This window comes from Asterias rubens, chromosome 1 (genome assembly GCF_902459465.1).
Source record: "Asterias rubens chromosome 1, eAstRub1.3, whole genome shotgun sequence".
Taxonomy (NCBI): Eukaryota; Metazoa; Echinodermata; class Asteroidea; order Forcipulatida; family Asteriidae; genus Asterias; species Asterias rubens.
This window is the reverse complement of record NC_047062.1, coordinates 4,349,915-4,370,951: the sequence shown is the minus strand read 5'-3', so window position 1 is coordinate 4,370,951 and position 21,037 is coordinate 4,349,915. Positions and strand designations below refer to the sequence as shown.

The following is a 21,037-nucleotide window of genomic DNA, read 5'->3' as shown; positions in this document are numbered from 1 at the left end:
CGCCCTCAAGAGCTCAGCATACGACCAGTCGCTGCTAAGGACGCCACACTCGACTCATGATCATAAAAAATGATCAACACTCAAAGACTAGACTGAAGTCAAAAGTAGTGCTGAAGATCGAGAGCGCCCACCCTTCCCTGTGAAAGTGTCAAGTAACTACTGACAACCAAGTGACATTATTCAACTGCAAAAATGGACAATGCTGATTTGGAAAAGTTGTCGATAAAACCGGGTGTGCTGAGCCCTAAATTTCATGTCAACACAACAGAATATGGAGTGACCCTTCCCTGCAATGTGGAGAAGTTGACTGTCGACTGTTTAACAAGTGACAGCAATGCGTCTTGTCAAATTTTGGTAAAACTGTGTTCTTTCCTCCAAGCTTGGACATAGATGTAGCAGTAACTTGAACGTTTGTAGTTCTCCTCTACTCTTTGCATGTTCCCTTAAAAGAAAACCAACACATTGTTTGTGTTTGTACTATTTGTAGTATACTTTTTTTAAATGTTGACTGTAACTAAGTTTGTTTGTTTGTTTGTTTATGTTTTAATTATGCCTACTTTTAAGTCCATCACCAACAAAACCTGCTCACTTGACACTATTCCGTTATGGCTAATCAAAGAGTGTCTACCCATCCTGCTACCTGTTATAACCAGAATTGTCAATGCCTCGCTCACGTCCGGTGTTTGCCCTGAAACATTAAAGCAGTCCATCATCACACCTGTGCTCAAGAAACCATGGATTGCAATGTAGTACTCAATAGCTTTCGCCCGATTTCTAATGTTAAATTCCTTGCCAAACTTACTGAAAAGGCTGCCTCATGTGAAGTCATAAACCACGTCAACAACAGCAACTTTGATGAGAAATTTCAATCCGCTTATAAAGCACACCACAGTACAGAAACGGCCTTGCTCAAGGTTAAAAGTGACATTTCACATTCTCTTGACAAAAACAAAGTTGTTCTCATGGTTTTACTCGATATGTCCGCAGCCTTCGATACAATTGATCATCATATTCTTTTGGATAGGCTTGAGACCCGTTTTGGTATCACAGGTGTTGCCCTTGCATGGTTCCAGTTTTACCTACATGATCGCTGTACCAAATTGTCCATTAGAAATGCAGTATCTGATAACCATGTTCTTAAATGCTCCATACCACAGGGCTCTGTAATAGGACCACAGGGATTTATCATGTACACTCATCCCATTGGCGACATCATAAGAAACCACAATATTAATTTTCATGTATATGCCGATGACACCCCCAACTTTATACTGAGTTTGACTCCAAGGTTCTAGGTGATTGCCAACGTGCCCTTAGAAATCTTTCTACTTGCATCTCCCAAATCAACACCTGGATGAGTAGTAATAGGTTGAAACTAAATCAAGCCAAAACTGAATTTATGGTGTTTGCCTCTCCGAGGGTTCTTAACACACTTCCCAACATCCAGCTCGATTTAGATGACATATCCAACCCCTCTGCTACTGTTAAAAATTTGGGTGTAAATCTCGACTCATCCCTCTCCATGACCAGTCACATAAATTCTGTATGTAAGAGTGTTAACTTTCATATCCGCAATTTATGGCGTATTCGCAGGTTTCTAACTCAGTCGTCATGCCATCATGCTGTCAGATCTTTGGTTCTTTCTCGCATTGACTACGCCAACACACTATTGTACGGTGTCAGAGAAGTTGATTTCAAGCGTCTACAGCGCCTTCAGAACAAAGCTGCTCGTCTTGTGTTTGCCTGTGGCAGAGAACAACATTCCTCTGACCTGCTGAGATCTCTTCACTGGCTGCCAGTATGAGAAAGAATCAAATACAAAATCCTCCTGTATGTTTACAAATGGTCTTCATGGTCAAGCACCAAAATACCTCACAGTAAACTTCATCCTCTACAATACTGGTCATTCTGAAGACCGTAAAAGGCTCCGCTCTGCTTCTGATGTCACACGCTTGGTTGTTCCTCGCTCCTATAAAACGGCTGGAGACAATCTATTTTTCAATGCAGCTCCTAAGCTTTGGAACCAACTGACTTGTGACGTCAGAGAAGCAGAGTCTACTTCGATCTTCAAGCGGTCTCTCAAAACGTTTTTGTTTCCCCACTGAGAGCCTCTTGTAATTTTCTTTTGTTTTGTTTTCTACTTATGTTATTTTGTTTTTCATGTGAGGCGCTGTGTTAATTGTAGAGCGCCATAGAAATGTTTATTATTATTATTATTATTATTATTATTATTATTATTATTATTATTATTATTAATATTTTATTTTATCACAGCATGCAAAAGAAAGATCTCATTTTCCTTTGTGCCGGTAGCTCCTCGAGTCGGGCTACGTCCCGTAGGCTTAGATCTGAAGGGTCTTTCTCAGGATCCTCGCTGTTCCCAAAAGCACTGCCTTCTGTAACAGATCTACCCTCACCTTTGTCCCTATTTCATCTAGATGTTTCCCCAGTGCTTTGGGAATGGTGCCAAGTGCTCCAACCACCACGGGGACTACTTTTACCTTTACCTGCCAACTCTTACGAAGTTCCCTGGCCAGGTCCTGGTACTTCTCTCCATCTCCTTCGAAGCTACCCTTATATCACCTGGCACATTCTTCGTCTTATCTAATAGTACAACATCCGGTAGCAAAAGGAACCTCATAGTTCTAGGAGTAGGTATTATCCGACTTTGTATTAAACAACAGGTTTATTATAATAAAATTTCAAAGATTTGTCTGAAATACTAATTTTAAACAGGGAAGTGGTGGAGAGAGGACTCTTCCACTTAAAGAGGGGGATGTCACTGCCATAAAGATTGAGGTGTCAGCTGAAGATGGTACAACCAAACTGTACCAGATTAACGCAAAGAGACTTTCAGCTAGTGACGCTTCTTTGACAGGAATCAAAGTATCCAGTGGTGCCTTACAGCCGGAGTTTAGCTGCGATGTTTTGGAGTATATCTGTAAGTTGGAATAATAATAGATCCAGTAACTGGGGCGCTGAATAGTGCCCCGGTTACTTGGTCTAGAATATTATTATTAAAATAACTAGTTAAAATATATAGCGAATTTTACAATAACATATCAATGTGCTTTACAGTAGTGCCCTGGTCATTGGGCCAATAACATTCCTGTATTCTTTCTCAGCAACCTGTATGCCTGTATTCTTTCTTGACTGCTGTGGCGCTCTCAGAAGGCTTTTTCAAAATACAATATCATCTTCTACCCTCACAAGTACCCCATTTATACCCCTGGGTGAAGAGAAGCAATTGTAGTAAAGTTTCTTGCTCAAGGACACAAGTATCATGGCTGGAATTCAAACCCCCACAACCTGATGACTAAAGCACCAGAAATAGGATGCTCTAAACCGCTCGGCCATGAAATCCCTGAAAAAGAAAGGAAAATCTGTGGAATTTGTAGATTTCACAATTTCAATAAATTTTTTTTTATTTTTTAATCAATGACATTTTGCCCAAAAGTATCTGTTGATGCACATCACTCAAAAAAACCTCTTCTTCTTTTTTTAATCTAAAGGTGCAGTTCCAAGCTCCACAACAACTATTACTGTGACCCCTATTGTTCCTGATAAGAAGACAGGGGTCAAAGTGTGTGGGTCAGATCCAGGGTCAGAGGTCAGTCTCAATATTGGGCAGACAGAGGTCAGCATTGAGGTCACTTCAGTTGATGGGTCAAATAAGCAGGTCAGCATATATAACAAATTTGAATTTTTCTAATGTGATTTCATCTCTGTAATGGTGGACACCTTCATTCATTCAGTCGGTGCGGAGCATCGGATGATAATAATAATAATATTAATAAGACATTTGTAAAGCGCCTAATGATGGCCATGATGATGGTCCTCCATTGCTGTACGCAGCTCTTCCCGACACAGGCCAGAGTCACCTTACTATAACACAACTTAGTTTGGATAGGCTATACACCCAAACATTTCACTCCTATAGTGGCCACCATACCTCAAAAAGGCTTATATAGAAGCATTGGCTGTGCTTTTCTTTTCTTTTTCCCAACATTTTTTTCTTCAGAATTACATCAAAACATTTAGAATAATTATTGCCAACTTGCACAGGTTAGTTTATGGTTCGGCATGACTAGTCAAGTCAACCTAATGTTGAATAATATAGAACACAAAAAATAATAATAAAGAGAAATTTATAAAGCGCAAAAACAATAGCAGAAAGAATCCGCCTCAAGGTGCTGGAAAAGAACAACAATAAAAGTCTGGACCAGACAAAATTTATACAAAGCAAAGTATTATACAGTAAAATAATTTAAGGAATCTAGATACATAAAGCTGGCAAAAAGTTAAAAAGCTAAACAACCATTTCAAAAGATGAGATTCACAAAAGTAAAACAGAACAATGTCAAAGTCATAAATACTGATCAATAAAATGGACAATACAAAACGGTATTTTCAGTTTACAATGTAAAAATTATGTGCAATTACGACAATAGGGTTTTAAATAGTTTTAATTATTGTGTAATTGTATTCCAGGTCTACTCAGTCAGCGTAATCAGAAAGTGGTTCAGTCAAGCAGTCACCTTCATTGATCCGAACCAAGCACTGAAGTTTGAATGTCCCATCACCTTAGCCCCCCTCTACCGTCCCGTAAGCATATCGGGCTCAGATCCTAAGCATGTCTTCAGCGAACCCATCATAGATGAACTCACTAAGACATCAAAGCAGGATCCGTTAGATGCCACTCCCCTTGACCCTGAGTGGAAGGTCACAGAGAGGGCGCTAGACAAGGAGATCTCCGGGGCCATTGTAAAATGCCCGTACAGCTTTCTAGGTAAATCAGATTTATTTAACAATTTGCTATAGATAAATATTTACAATTATAAACCATAAGGGGAACTGACTGGGTAAATTCTTTTTAATTTTGGTTTGAACAAAGAAAAATTGACTAGAGAGCAGTATTTTAGCCTACAACCTCTGGTTACATTTTTGGTGCTCCACCAACTGAGCTAGTATGAAAGAACTTGCATTCCCGTGAGTTGGCCACTGTCCAGATTGTGTCGTAAACTTGGGTGTTGATCCCTAGCTATTCGGAAGTTACAGGTTGTATGGCTTCTGACTGGTACACCTGAACAAGGATACTGACAAAATAGGGACACCGCCAATATAGGGCTAGATAGCTCAGTTGGTAGAGTAACGGCATGCTAATCCTGAGGTCAAAGGTTCAACTCTAGTCATTTTGTCTTTTTCCTTCCAAAATTAAAGATTAATTGTGTGAATGAATTTTTTTACAAAATTCAAATGACAGAGAGACTTTTTACAACAAACTATTTTATTTATTTATTTTATTACAGCAGCAATGCAAAACATACATGTAGGTTCAAAACTGTCATCAAAACTTTTTGTTAATTTATTTTACAGGATGCGAGTCAAAAGTCAAATTGTCTGAACTTGGCAGCCATGTGAAAAGTTGCACCCTCAAACCAAAGACTGATACAGAAGTCCCTGTAAGTATATACCACAATGCTTGACAAAAGTGTACTGGTCATGCTTCACCCATTTCACTCACCTTAATGGGAAAGTACTGCATTTTTGATTTTTGAACTAACCTGTGCAAATTACTTTCAAAAGTTGGTAGCATTTTTTAGATATTGCCAAAGATCTGGAGCGGTTATGTCCACCAGGAATAATCTGTAATTGGACTACCCAATTCAATGTTGCATGCAGAATTGTTTCTCAGGTTTGAATGTTTTTGAGTCCCTCTCTGTCCAATTCACACACAATCTGGATCTAACAATTACCACAGGCCAATCGGAATTGCATTGAGCTAGTTTTTAATTGTAGGAGGATTGAAGTGAGACAAGTTTAATCGGTGGACTTGGCTTGTAGATATTTCTTCAAATACTCAGGTTCTTCTCAGATCTGTAAGTTTCTGTCGTAAGAGATTCTTTTAAGCAATAAAATGGCTGATATTTTGTTCAAAAATTACACACAAATATATGCCAGATTTGGATCCGGAAGTAATGAAAACGTATGGCTTCATCAGACGAAATGACTTACCAGTAAATGGTTTGCACATTGACCACCTTCTTTGATGTAAAACAATGTAAAAGTGTGTGCGCTGCGCACAACTCTCAGTCAATGATAGCCTTTTACACATGCTTGTTTCACCAAGAAGGCGGCTAATGCAAGGGGTCTATAGGAGAGTTTATTATTCTAGTAATTAAACAATTTTAATTTTTTTTTTAGGGAGAAGCAGACACATGTGGAGATTGCAGCAGGAAGGTTTTGAAGGGTGAAAGTGACTGGCATAAAGCCAACTTGTGTACCAGTAAGCACTCAGATAGAGACATCAAACACTCAATTAAGGTAATCATCCCTAAAGGTTTTTTTCTAATCCAATAGTGGTTAAGTGTCTTGCCTAAGGACACAAGTGCCAAAACAGGGACTTGAACCCACACCCCACTGATTAGAAACACAGTGCGTTTGACCACTCGGCCATGCTGTGTAAAACTCTTGTATAAAATCTGTGTCTAAAAGTTACTGTTGTCTTAATAGTTTTGGTTTTCACTGGACACTATTGGTACTCAACATAATCATTAGCATACAAACTTACTTGGTAATGAGCAATGGAGAGCTGTTGATAGTATAAAACATTGTGAGAAAGGCTAATTTCTCACTCAAATAAAGAAATACCTCAACCCTGATCTTTTAATTGGAAACTACAATGACTAATTGATCCAAAGTGTCAAGTGTCTTTAAAGAATTCCTGAGGATCAATTCATGTATTTATGTTTGTGTGTCTCAGGATCATTCTTGGGAGAAGAGTCTTCATCAGACTGGAGGATCTGGCAGCCAGGATGAGGCTAAGAAGCAGATTGGACTATACAGGAAGAGCCTGCCAAAACAAGGTCAGTATAAAGATGCTTTAATCATCTCACTGATGTATTACAAGAGCAAAGAGCAAGCTCTCAGCATCATTCTGCTCAGTATTAAAAACATTTACTTGATGAATGCTAGGTGCTTTTAACCGTTGGCAGGGTTTGCTCTTAGCCTTTTCAGTTACTAACCAGCATGACCAAATTTCTTGACATTTCACCAGGCCCGATTGATTTTCACTAGTCCATATTCAATAAGGATGCTTTTCAACATTAAACAAGACAGCCGGACCACTTGAAGAGAACTTTGACTGGTGCTCAGGTGTTTTAACTTTTATTTGGCTTGCGGACCACTGTTAGGAGAGAAAGACCCAAATCAACTGCCACCAGAGGCTTGTGGCCACCTACTCCTTGGGCTGAAACAGGGTTACCCCCCCCCTTCACAGTCCAGAAGGATGTAGGCTTGGGTATCATCCACTAGGAGCCTGGCTGGTAAAGCAGTATGCACTACCTTCCCCAAATTTGTACGAAGCAATTATGAACAAGTGCCTTGTTCAAGGGAAAAAGTGTCACGACCAGGATTCAAACCCATACTCTGCTGCTGACAACACCAGAGCTTGGATCGGTGAACTAGACTTCTCAGCTACGACACATGCCAAACAGATAATCAACTGGAACTTTGTTTGTTTCTTGTTATCAGGACAGGCAGGCAGGATCCAGGGAGGGAAATCTCCCTTGGATTATTTGCAAGTAGCTGCCGTCAATCTAGCTCTAGCCATGAAGCAGAGCCCTAAGCAAGCCAGTCATCATTTCCAGTTAGGACTCGTTTTGGAGGAGCATTATTATGCACAAGATATGTTTGGCTACAAAACTGAGGTTTGTGCAGCAGCATGTGAACCCCTTAAAAAATTAAATGCAAGCGATTCAAAAGTAGGACATTTTAACTGAGAAAGTTTTCAGGTTGCAATATGGAAAGTGTGAAGGATTAATGCCAAGGTCTTCTCATACCTTTTGCTGTAAACTTGTAATACATTTGCTGTAAGATTTTGCAAGTTTCATATTTTTTTGAGAAATGAGTAGATGGAAACAAAAGGTATTGTTTTCCTTACTAAGTGGGTTTTTCAATACTAGATATCATAAACATTGGAAAACTTATTTTTTGAGGAGTGTTTTAATAACTCACTGCACGGCAGTGCATTTAACAACTAGAAGTTTCCTTAATCCACTAAGCAAAAGTAGTAGTCCCGGTCGATGTTTTACCTCCCCCATCAGGTAGGACTTAGTGAGCAAAACAGATCTTTTATTATGGTTTTATTTGTATTACTATTATTATTAAAAACTAATTAATCTCCCAAAATCTTAAATCTAACTTCGCAGCAAGACCCATGTTCTCAAGACCAATCTACAGCTCAAAGTACACTTGATGCTACCGCAAACTAAACATACATTTGATACCCCTACATGCAAAGTCTTAAAACCCATATTAGGTAGGATTTAAAACTTTGCATGTTTTTTGTTTATGCAAGTCGCCAGAGGCCTTAAGGTGTGGGCTACAATTTATTTTTTCTAGGGGCTGTTGCCACCTACTCCTGAGGCTGAAACAGGGTTTCATATATGGATGCAGGCTTGGGTATCATCCATCAGAGCAGGTAGAGCAGAAAGAACTACCTCCCCAATGGTGGAAGTATAACTAAGATTGGTTTGCGGATAACACCATGTTCAAACCCATATTAACAGAATCAAGTTTAACTACTGTTTGTAGGAAGATGATGTTGGCCTGGGAATGGCTTCCCTTAGCTTGGATGCCAAAGCAAGCAGCAAAGAGGATGACATCCAGGCTATCTGCGTACAGCGAGGGGCAGGATCCAATGCTCCACTGGCTCGACAACTACAAGCCATCGATGAAGAGTACAAGTTCCTCTTGGATTCTGGGCAGTCGGGGAAAGCAGACTACGTCCAGGGGTTGTATATATGGAAGTCTAAACAAGCTCTCCAGGTAAAGCTGGGCATCATCGTTAATGGGTTCCTTGCATCTCCATTAGGTGATCAGCAGTAGGCCTACATTATGAGTTGTTTAAAAGGCACCAGTCTATTTGCAGCCTTAGTGCCATCACAATTGTTTGAAATGAAGACATTTTCACGAAAACTATATTTGAAAACCTAAAATAGGGCAACAGCTGATTTCGGTTGTCATTACCAAATCTAAAGGACAATGTAATTACATGCTGAATGTTGGGCATGAGTCGTTACTCTTTTTGCCTGACTCACACGACAGTTTAAGCCAAAATGTTCACAGGTTTGTTATTTCATGTATAGGGTTGATAACACAAAACATGAACACTGCGACTATTTATGTCAGCTCTACCAATCCTGTACAATACAAAAGTTTTTATTCCTTATAAATTAACTTCTTTTAAACCCTGCTTTGACTTTTTGTTTTTTATTCCGAGGAGGCTGCAAAAAATAAAAGTAGTAATAATCAAATGAAATAATATTTAATGCTTTCTTTTGTTTCTCTATGCAGGATGGGCGGGCAGCTCAGGCAGCCTCCGATCAAGAGACGCCCCTCGGGCAAGCTTACCTCAAATACCTAGATGCCCTGTCCCTTGATCAGAATAATGCCATCTACAATGTCCATGTGGGTCGCCTACTTCTCCTACAAGGCAAACCTGATGAGGCCTTGATCAGACTTCAGCTAGCCGTGGGATTGAAACCCAATCTAACTATTGCAAGGTGGGTTGCTGGGGCTCAATAAAAGCTTAATAGATGTTTAAAGCCATTGGACACTTTCGGTAAACAGTATTGTCCAAGGCCCAGACTTCGTGTATTACAACTTCTATATAAAATAACAAACCTGTGAAAATTTCGGCTCAATCAGTCATTTGAGTCGGGAGAAAATAACGGGAAAACCCACCTTTGTTTCCGCACGTTTCGCCGTGTCATGACATGTGTTTAAAATAAATCCGTAGTTCTTGATATCGAGAATTGATATGTTTTAATGTTTTCTCAAAAAGTAAAGCATTTCATGGAATAATATTTCAAGAGAAGTCTTTCACCATTACTTTCTGTAAACCCTATTGTAAATCTGTGAACTTTTTTTTGTTTCTGTACTGAAAGTGTCCAATGGCTTTAAATAATTGTGTTCCCCCTCTGTTTGTGTCTTTATTCAATTTTTGTGTTAAGAGCACCTTGACTACATTTGATAACGCAGTAATTTTTGTATTTTACCAGTCAATGTTTTGATTTTAATTAGAGTATCCAGTAATAAACGACAAGGGAAACTGACTGGGAAAATGATTTAAATATGTTGGGGTTAAACAAAAATAAGAAGCTTGCCATAGCACCATGGAAATAATTGTTTAAAGTTTTGCATTTTAATCTGTACATTCTGATGTACTTTAGAGTGAATGATTCTAATACAGGAGTGAACTAATGAAGGATCAATTTAATGTAGCACAAGGCAGGTGGAGACCTCAGACCTGGCGCCTTGTAGAAAATGAAGAGGTTTTAATGCTTGGTTATGACTAGACCCAGAAAATGTTTAAGCAATATTTTTCAGCTCTATGAAATTTAAATTTGGCCCAAGTACAGTCAATACGAGAATTCTATTAGGGCCTTATCACACAGGGCATTATTTCCAGGTTACTTGGAGGCAACCAACTCCACTTCATGCACAAAGGAACTTAATGTGAACATTTTAATGTTGCTTCGGACGGGTTGCCTGTAAAATGCCTAATGTGACATGAGCGAGGGTGGGCCGCATGATGGTGGCTTTTGCATTATTGTTTTGTGAAGTATAAATTCTTCATCTTTGTTTTGTTCACTTAGGTTTTACCTCGGCCTTGCTCTTGCTCAGCAGAAAGGAGGAGTTGGAAATCGAGCTAAAGAAGCCATCACATATCTCCATGATGGCTGGATGTATCTCCTGCAGTGTGTTACACTAAAGGCGGAGTCCGATTCCGATAGGTTGGTGTGGGCTCTTAAAGCTTGGTTTATACTTCTTGCAAATGCGAATGCGATATAAATTTTGACATGACATGGCTGTTTCTGCAGCGAGTGTTTCACAGGAGTTGAGCACATTTCAACTGTTGTGAACAAATCGTTGTGAATTTGTGGCGTCAAAATTTGTAACGCATCATATTTGCAAGTATGAACTGGGCTTAACTCTACAGAATTTATATCTACACCATTGTATTGTTTATCAGTTTATTTCTTTTAAACTCTTTTTTTCACACTGGTGCTGATACATGTCAAAGTTGGAACAATCAGAGTATGTGCTACAACAAAACCCAACATACTTCTATGATATTGATGCTATATTTACAAGATTTGCTTCCAAATCTAAAAACTTGCTCTACACTCTATGTCTGTACAATTTTGTGCACAAAGTGTATGAGTGAAATAAATTTCAGTCTCTCAAAAAAAAATACTTCTAAGCTCTGGGACCTGACCCCCTCTTAGATGTGAAACAGTCTAGTCAATATTACGAAGGACTTTGACTCTCCCAGGACATTTGAACTTAAACAGTGAAATAAATCAGATCTGCCATGACTCGGTGTTACCAGCCCTCAGGGTTAGTAATTGACAAAAGGATCAAGTTCAAAACACTACTCTACATCTACAAAGCTCTGAATGATCTGTCGCCTGTCTACCTGAAAGACTGCATTGCCACCCATGTACCATCTAGGGAAGGCCTGCGATCGAGCCGGGACGTTACTCGTCTTTCCATCCCTAAGAGTAGCAGGCGGATAGGCGATGGATCATTCAGTGTTTTCGGGCCAACTCTCTGGAACACATTACCAAATACCATAAGGTCCTCTCAAACAGTTTCAGCTTTCAAACGCAACCTCAAAACTTATTTATTCTAGTGTAGTATATTTGCTATTGTTTGTGTGTAAAGCGCATCGATCGATTCTTTGGAATTGCGCTATATAAGAGCTGGTTTTATTTTACTTATTCTTATTATTATTATAGTGAGGTGTTGTACACTGGCTCAAGTAAATAAAAATACTTAATTGAATGGTAGTGAACACAGCCGCACACCCGAGTTACATATGGAATGCAACACTGCGATTTCAATGCCCAGTGATGGAAATAAGTGCATAACAATGCTTTGCCCCAAGACTAAATGCAATCTGTTTTTATATTTACACAGTGTCGTTGACCTTCCTCTGCATTCTGAGGATCTTTGGCGATCCAGCAACATCCAACTCTATCGTGGGTGTGTCACACTGGGAGGACTCCTTAAGATATCACAACTGCCAAACAAAATGGCAGCACAGAATGTATTCCACAGGTATGTGCATGGTTATGCTTATTTCCAGAAACAGTGTGAAGCAAAGTTTTACCCTTCTTGGGGGACAACTTTATTTGTTTTTACTAACAGAGAAGATTTTTTTTCCGTCAACGCACATCAGTGTAAGGGAAAAAGACAAATAATATTTGTTGTTGCTTTAGTTTTTTTGCGACCATGTTTTTGTATCAACTGCCCATCTTGCTGCAAAATTGTACCATCTTAAGGACAATGCGATTCTTGTTCAAGTGACTCAAACACCATTCATTCATGTAGCTCTTGATCAACATGGGTGAGCCATTCAGTTGGGGAATTGTTTATGCTTACAGGCTTTGTGACATTGCGCCCAGTTCTGTTCTCATACAAACATTCTGTGGAAAGCTAGACTGCATGTAAACAGCATTATTATTTTATAGAAGATGTTAAAGTTGCATCGGGGACAGAGAATATTAATTTTGGTTTTTACCCATACACCGATGTGTGTTAGCATTGTATACTCATGACTTTCCTGAGTCCTGTGAAAAAAATAAACAAATTAAAAAGTTTGTAAGACAATGCTCTAGAATTGCAAGGGTGATGTGTTCAATATGCCTGTGATATTTATTTCACAAGAAAGTACTGAGTATATTCAGTGCTATTTTTGCTTTGCTCTTCATTTCTTTTGCATTTCATTTTGTTACCACTACAGTACAGCGTTACTTGCGTCCCAAAACCTGTGTTCTCTGGTGTCTCGAGGTGACACTTATCAATCCTTGGAGTGGATCCTCCTGGATTGTCACTCCAATCTCCTTGAGATGCTGCAAGAGACCAATCCAGGGAATACGTCTTGGATTGCTCAACGATGTCAGCAAGTCACTGCTCTTATAAGATGTTCATCCCTACCCCAAAGCATTGAAATACTCCAGTTGCAGGAGAAGGTATTATTTAATAATAATAGGCAGTTTTCGCTTTAGCGCTTTGTCATACGGAAGGGCATCTCGAAGCGCTCATTATTTTTTTACAAAGTTTGTAGAGGCTATATGTTCGAATTATAAGACCCATACAGCAGCAAGGTCCTGTGGCGCGATTTTCAGTAGACCATACCAGAAAGCACCGGGGTGAACCACTTCTCTGAACTGTATAAGTGTATCTTGGTACTTTCACATGCATAACACAACACATGGAACTAGTGGCTTTGCATCCCCATCTGAAGGGCGAAGCAATAATGGTCAGGTGTCTTGCCAAGATCGGGACTTGAACCCCTGCTGATTATAGCTTGAGCTTGGTGCACTAGGCTACCCACCCACATTGTTAATTATTTGATTCATTTTCAAAAATGAGTGTTATTTGCATCCCGTTGAGACATCTTTTGTTCTTTCCTTGGTCCGCCTCCCAAAGACGTTGTACACACAATTCCTTGTGGAGCACTCCAGTCTTTAGAATTATCCCATGGAGACCTTTGTGTTCTCTTTTCTGTTTTGTTCTCGTTCTCCAGAAAGTAGTGAATGTGAAATAAGAAAGAAGAACACTTTTTAATAGATGTTAAAGTCACCTGGAAATAGAATTTTGTTTTCTTTCAAACATAAGAGTATATGCTTACGGACAATAAAACAATTTTTTTAGTAATTGTTTGTTACGATTTATATGTTTAAAAAATATATAAAGTTGTTTGGGGGCTGACTCCGCCAACCCCTTTTGTGACGTCAATCGAGGCAGACTTTGCCTGCAATGCGTATAGTAAACACACGTGCAAAGTACATGTTCGTCCAAGTCGTGAGTTGGTACATTTCAAAAAGTGTTTTTCTGCATTCAGCAGCAATACACCTGGTCGCCATTGCCGGAAAAAAACCCTTTTTTTTTTTTTTTTTAAACGTACAAACTCACGACTTGGTCCGTAGATGTACTTTGCAATTGTGTTTACTCTACGCATTACAGGCAAAGTCTGCCTCGATTGACGTCACAAACAGCGCCCTCTCATGTCGGGGTCTACTCTTAAATTTGTACATAACATAATAACTAATTTTTTAAAACCTTAGTTAACTGTTTATTCACATTCCACTCATCAAAACACATATATTAGTGTCAAAAGCTTTATTTTGAAAAAATACCACTTCCAGGTGACTTTTAATTTGCATCGGGATAAAGAATATTCCTTTTGTTTTTACCCATAAATACCAATGTGTGTTGGCTCTGTATACTCAGTACTTTACCGAGTTCTGTGAAGAAAAAAAATCACAGGCATATTACTCGGATGGGATTCGAACCTACGACATTTGCAATTCTAGAGCAGTGCCATACCAACTACAACAAGTGTGTGGTTTCCTTTTTTTGGTTACAGACGTGCCAGAAGGGTGTGATAGCCCAGCCTACATCCAGCCAGACACTGTGCCAACTTGGAAACTCTCAGCTTGCTATGTATGATAACGATCCAGCTGCAGAGTCTGGCAAGAAGGCGCTGGTTGATGCTAGACTGTCATACCGAGCTAGTATAGCACAGGAAGGGAAAGCCATCACTGGCAGAGACATCCCGGAGCAACTCAAGGGTGAGATTGACTGAATTCCTGTAAAAACATATGTATATGGAAAGGTTATCTATCCTGATTAGTTGAGAGGAGATCACGTGGGCATGTTTAAATAAGGCAATAAAAGGGTAGCGACGATTTCTTAAATGGCCGTTTAAAACCAGCAGGGTCGTTGCCGTGTGAAAAAGGCCTTTATCGCACGGCAATGACCCTGCAAGGTTTTACACGGCCGTTAAAGAATGAGTCGCTACTCTTTTATTCCCATTCATAAATGCCTTTTTGGGTAAAAGGCGTAATAAAGTAAGAAACTCTGTAAAACTGATTCGTTTCCGACGTGATTGAGCTCTGTACGTCCGTGTGTTGCATTGTTATGGCTGAGAAGACAGTTTGCGGATCCGTTCATGCGCGTTGGTGTAAGACATTCTTGTTTTCCTTTCACACACAGCGTGGCCAACTCACCGACAGCGCCTGCATTGCCCGTAACAAGAAATGTCTTGCACCAAGACTAGTGCGTAGTATACGAAAACAACAGGTTATAAACAGAGCTCCAGCTGGTCATTATCGACCATTTAAACACCCCCACGCGACATGCTCTATACCAATCGGAACAGCGAAACTGTCTGAGGTATTTATGAATGTGTGATATAAACATGGTGAAGAGTATTTAAAAAAGTGCAAGGTGTGCAAGCTTATTCAGGAAAATTGTATAAAAAAATTATCCATTTTAAATTTATCATTGGATATTTTTGTTAAAACAATACCTTTTTGACATTGATTGCAGATCAAGCTTGGTGGCAGAACAAACTGAAAGAAGAGGAAGCCAAGAAAGCAGCAGCTGAGAAAGCCAAAACACCTGCAACAGGAGCGACTAAGGTACCAGCGGGTAGAGCGCCTGCAGCAAGAGGGAGAGGGCCACCTGCAGCAAGGGGTGCACCTGCAGCAAGGGGTGCACCTGCAGCAAGGGGTGCACCTGCAGCAAGGGGTGCACCTACAAGAGGAGGGGCAACTACAAGGGGTGCTGCAGCAAGGGGTGCTTCCAGGGGAGCAGGTAGGGATTGTTCGTTATTTGTTTTTGGGGGTTGGTAAAAAAGAGAAACTCTGGAAAAGCTACCACAAGGGTGATACAATAACGCAAGCTGGCAACAGCCATTCTCTCTCAAACCAATGTTTGTATGAATTCAAAAATTGGTTTAACGTCTGTGATTATGAATTGCACAAATCAACCAATTGTGATTGTCAATTGAGTAACCATAAAGTTGCACAGCTATAAAGCCAACCGGGTATGGCTACAGTTTGACTTCATTTCTGTCTTCATTTTTAAACTCATCTCTTCTTAACTTCATGCATCCAGCACGAGGGGCCGCTGCACCCAAGGGATCTTCCACTCTAGCAAGAGGGGGTGCAGCAGCCCGTGGAGGTGCAGCTGCCAAGACACCAGCTAAGGCAGCCCCTAAAGTATCCCCATCAAACAGTGCAACCAAAGTAGCAACCCCTGCAAAAGCAAATGGAACAGTCACTGCCAAGACACCAGAAGTCAAGCCTGCTGATACAGGTAATGGTGTGAATAGTACGTGCAATGAACTTGTTTAGATGGTCTTCCCAATCAAGGGAATTCGGCAAACTCCCAAAAGGGGTTTTAAACGCAACAGGCAATCTCTCCCATACAAATTAATTTGTTACACAATTATGAGTTGCACAAATCAAGAAATTGTGATTCAGTAACTAGAAGACAATAACGATTCTAGTCATTGTGAAATCAGCGGTTAGCTTGAGGGATTCAAACCCACAACTTTGTGATTGCAAGTCCTGCAGTCTAACCACTTGACCACAGTGACACCATTTCTTATATAATTATAATAATTAACAATATAAACTTGTAAAGTGCAATTTCTAATAAAAGATTATTCGAGGCGACACAGAAGATACTACAATGTATTTCTCTACAGGGTTACCAGAAATATATGATCATAATAATGTCTTCCGCTTAGGCTATGGCTGCTGGCTGCTGAAGAATATGCATTTTCAGTGATCCAGCCATAGCCAATCTCAAAGCCATTAATTTGGACACTGAAGGAGAAGTGAGAAATTTATCAACATTAAAGACAATGGACACTATGGTAATTGTCAAAGACCAGTCTTCTCACTTGGTGTATCTCAATATAGGCATAAAATAAAAAAACCTGTGAAAATTTGAGCTCAATCGATCAGAAGTTGGGAGATAATAATGAAAGAAAAAACACCCTTGTCACATGAAGTTGTGTGCTTTCAGATGCTTGATTTCGAGGCCATCAAATTCTAAATCTGAGGTCTCAAACCAAATTCGTGTAAAATTACTTCTTTCTCGAAAACTACACTACTTTGAGCCGTTCCTCACAATGTTTTATACCATCAACCTCTCCCCATTACTAGTTACAAAGTAAGATTTTATGCTAATAATTATTTTGAGTAATTACTAATAGTGTCCACTGCCTTTCAGATGGGCACTAATCTTTAAAAATTTCCAATCTGGTACTTTGACTTTGGATTGGTTTTAAACATAAACCTAACCCCTTTGTATTATTTCATAATCTACTCGTAATACAACCAGCCAAGCAGGCAGCTCCTGTTTCAAGCAATGGTCCGCTGAATCGCATCACACACCCAGCACGACTTGGACTCGCAAGAGCCCTTGCTAAAGATGCAGACGATACTACCGAAGCTCAGATGCTGTATAATGATGTCATTGTAATGGCTCCTCAGGTTTGTCAAATATCAAGTATACAGGCCTGGAATTACAACATTTTTAGGGCAAGGCCACTTTGGTCTTGGAGAAAGCCTCATTTTGGAGGACAGGAAAGTCGGTAGTTATGCACTAAGTTCATAAGTGTGAAATTAGAAAAGTGCATGAAGTGATATGAAAGAACTGAAAAACAAAATAAAACCAACGGTGAACCATATCCTTGACTTTGATACACATAAATAAGTTGACTACTGGACATTATATTCATCCCAAGGAAATTGGACCATCTTCTGGTACCACAGAGGCCCGAGGAGGGAAAGACGTTAACTAGGGACTGAATGCCAGTCCATATGTGTTTCACAACACACATCTCTGTCCTCAATATGAAAACAGATTTGTATCCAGGTTCTTTAAAGACACTGGACACTATTGGTAATTGTCAAAGACTAGTCTTCACAGTTTGTGTTAGCTCAATCAGTCGTCGAAGTTGCGAGATATTAATGAAAGAAAAAAAACACCCTTGTCGCACCTTGGTCACACGAAGTTGTGTGCTTTCAGATGCTTGATTTCGAGACCTCAAATTCTAAATCTGAGGTCTTTAAATCAAATTCGTGGAAAATTACTTCTTTCTCGAAAACTACGTCACTTCAGCGGGAGCTGTTTCTCACAGTGTTTTATACTATCAACCTCTTCCAATTACTCATAAACAAGAAAGTTTATGATAATAATTACTTTGAGTAAATACCAATAGTGTCCACTGCCTTTAACAGAAGTGTTTTAATTGAATAATTGACTTATGAGCAAGATTAACCACAAGTAGTTCATTTCAGCAATCAAAGGACCTCTTTTAGTTTCCCCAGATTCAACTTTTCACTTGTTGTTCACTGATCTCATCATGAGAGGGTGCTGTAACCAGTCGTAAATTGTCAAAACAATTTTAGACTCCTATTTAATGTCATCTTTAAAGAATGTACCCCCATTTCTGTACCCCCATACTGCGGTTTTGCTATTTTATGTTTTTTTCTGTGTAATTTTTAACAGTTATTTTACCTTGTAATACCACATAATTCAGCTTTGTGCTGCCAGTTTTTTGTGTTTTTTTTCATAAAAATCTTGCATTCTTTGTGAAGGTCCACGATGCTTACATTGAGCTGGCTGATCTTGTGGTCAAGACTGAACCCTTAAAAGCAGTAGATGTTTACGACCGATTCCCTTTCCCTGAGGAGTCCTCGTTTGACGATGCGTACCTACACGGTGAGGCTGTACGACTTCTGATGAAGCATGAACAGTTCGATGACACCAGGCTGATAAAGCACATGATCTCCTGGGGGAGGGTCATGGGAATCGGTAAGAATCATAGAGTTATATATAAGAACTAGAGGGCGCACTGGCCTATATCTGCGCTCCGGCATGCGCGCAGGCGGCCATTTTCTAAGTTGACAAAACTTGCATCTCACAGCGTGTGTTTGTGCGGCCATTTTGTAAGTTGAACAGCATCGCGTGAGTGTTCAATAAAAAAAAAATCAAACATGTATTTCATATTCAACGCGCGTTCAGAATGACGCGCTTGTCATCTTGCGGTCCCGTGGCGTTTGTGCACGAAGCATCACTCGTGCGCCCTCTAGTTCTTATATATAACTCTATGGTAAGAATTCACAAATAGTAGACTTTTTATGAACTTGGTAAAAAGAGCGTGGAACCACCACACGTATTCAAACATTGTTGTCCGAGCTACATTGTAACTTGTGAAGGTAACAAAAGGGTTTTCTTTAATGTGACCTCTTACGTCACTCAAAAACCATAAAATGATTCGCGCTCATACCGCCGGGCAAAACCTTTGTATTTTGGCAACCAGCTAGAAAGTGTATGCAATCTTACCATGACATTGCGTCTTTTCGGCCGGTGAAACATGACGTATACAGTTTTTTTTATCAACAGAGGGCGGTTTTAACAAAATATAGGTCACATCATCTATATAGACCATTCATTTCTTGTCAAGAATTTTTTTTTCTGTCACCTAATAACCTAGAATTGATTTTGTTTTAGGGACATAGAAATTATACTAATGTGGGAAACATTGGTCCGAGTCAAGTCAGGTCAACCCTAACACGGGTCATTACCATGCAATGAACACTAACTTTGTGCTCACACTGTTATTCAGGAATTCTACATGAGATTTATTGTTCTTCATATTATAATGTTTTTTCCCCATTCCCCCCACCCCAACCCCCTTAGGATGTCTGGAGAAGTATGTTGAAATCCTGGATGCTAAATTCAAGTCCAAGCTCTTGATGACTGTCTACGCGGGAGTGAATCGAAAGACGGTGGAGGACCCAGATATGCAAGCATTTTTCAAATTCAAAATGTGGCTTTGAGAAGCAAGTTTATGCTACTCAGTGAGAGAACACTAATGGACACGTTTTGAAGAACTGAAGGGTGTCAGGTCTCGGCATTCTAATGCACTGACCCAACTCAAGTTCTGGGATATACGTAGACCGTATTGAATATGCAGCACTGTTTAAATATCTTCCCTTCTACATGGTGTCTGTGCGCGTGAGTGCGTGGATGTGCCCTAGAAATCAAACCAGGAATGTCGTGTGCTGCGTGCTTCATTGATGTACGCATTTGGACACGCATGCGGTTCGCCTTACAAGATGGCGACTTACAGAGCAAAAAAGGGGTTATTCAATACAGTCTATTGGTTTGGTTGCCGATGAAAACACCTTGAGGGCATATTTGTTTATAACAGCTTCTCTTCTCACCTGCGGTAAATGGGTACCTGTAAGGGGCAAAAGTGGTTCTTTTCATTTAGCTTAATGCACTACATTCTTGGCAGTACAGACTGTAGGGAGGAGCTGTTTAAGGATTTACAACCAAGTCCCAATGGCAAGGGGTAATAATGTTCAAGTCTCAAACTAGCAGATTCAACTGCTAGATATACATTTAGTTTGCAAGGGATAAAAACGAAGAAATCAAACTGAAAGCAAGTTTGAATACTTTTGCCATGTTTTGTTCTTTTTTCACTTTGGGAGGATGTAAGTGTAACATTTGAAGAAAAGTTTTACATATTTTACAATTTTGAAATAATTTTTTGATTACTAGCATTGCTGATCTCTCTAGTAATGTGTTCTGGCATTGCGTTGGTCTGTTCCTAATTACATCTTGTTGAAGTTGATCGGACAGCCACAGATTCAAAGAGTTTGTCATTTAATAGACAGTGAGACAGAAAGTTGGAGTAAAAATATTTCCTGGGCATTTATTATTAGACATAACTTAGGTGTTAGACGTTAAACTTGAAGCGGGATAGAGACTTATATTTGGTTTTACCCAAACACTAATGTGTAAAGCACTATATACTCGGTACGTTTTCAAGTCCTGTGAACAAAAGAAACAGGACTCGGGAAAGTACACATTGGTGTATTAGGGTAAAACCAAAAGAACCAAAGTGCATTATACATTCCGTCCACATGTAATTCCGTCCAAACATGAAATAAGGACACGTTGACCTGATATTATGGTACAAATACAGAGCTTATTCATTAGTATGTACATATTAAATTTTATCCAAGATTCATTTTTGTTTAACAGCGATACATTGTTAAACAATAGCAATACAATTTTATACAAAATAAAGAGAAGGCCAGAGGTCTTGTTTTCTAAGAGCAGAAATTTATTAAACACTTTAAAATTG

General features: G+C 39.6%; 1 protein-coding gene across 1 annotated transcript; it reads left to right on the top strand.

Annotated features, from left to right (window-relative positions):
- Positions 1 to 49: 49 nt before the first annotated feature.
- LOC117291129 lies at positions 50 to 19,966 on the top strand. Its single transcript, XM_033772677.1, has 19 exons — positions 50 to 354; positions 2,737 to 2,941; positions 3,513 to 3,679; positions 4,492 to 4,789; positions 5,377 to 5,462; positions 6,205 to 6,324; positions 6,764 to 6,866; positions 7,534 to 7,709; positions 8,596 to 8,829; positions 9,358 to 9,566; positions 10,662 to 10,799; positions 11,989 to 12,129; positions 12,815 to 13,043; positions 14,444 to 14,648; positions 15,409 to 15,675; positions 15,979 to 16,179; positions 17,215 to 17,366; positions 18,477 to 18,693; positions 19,582 to 19,966. Exons 1-19 carry the CDS (start codon positions 193 to 195, stop codon positions 19,719 to 19,721), a joined length of 3,450 nt encoding a protein of 1,149 aa, XP_033628568.1. The 5' UTR covers positions 50 to 192; the 3' UTR covers positions 19,722 to 19,966.
- Positions 19,967 to 21,037: the final 1,071 nt, after the last annotated feature.

What these genes read in the sequence shown, in the direction of transcription:
- LOC117291129 (XM_033772677.1), top strand. Translation starts at nt 193, where the DNA reads ATGGACAATGCTGATTTGGAAAAGTTGTCGATAAAACCGGGTGTGCTG. An exon ending in CGATGTTTTGGAGTATATCT is followed by an intron (nt 2,942 to 3,512) that starts GTAAGTTGGAAT and finishes TTTAATCTAAAG; the next exon opens with GTGCAGTTCCAAGCTCCACA. An exon ending in AGTCAAGCCTGCTGATACAG is followed by an intron (nt 16,180 to 17,214) that starts GTAATGGTGTGA and finishes TAATACAACCAG; the next exon opens with CCAAGCAGGCAGCTCCTGTT.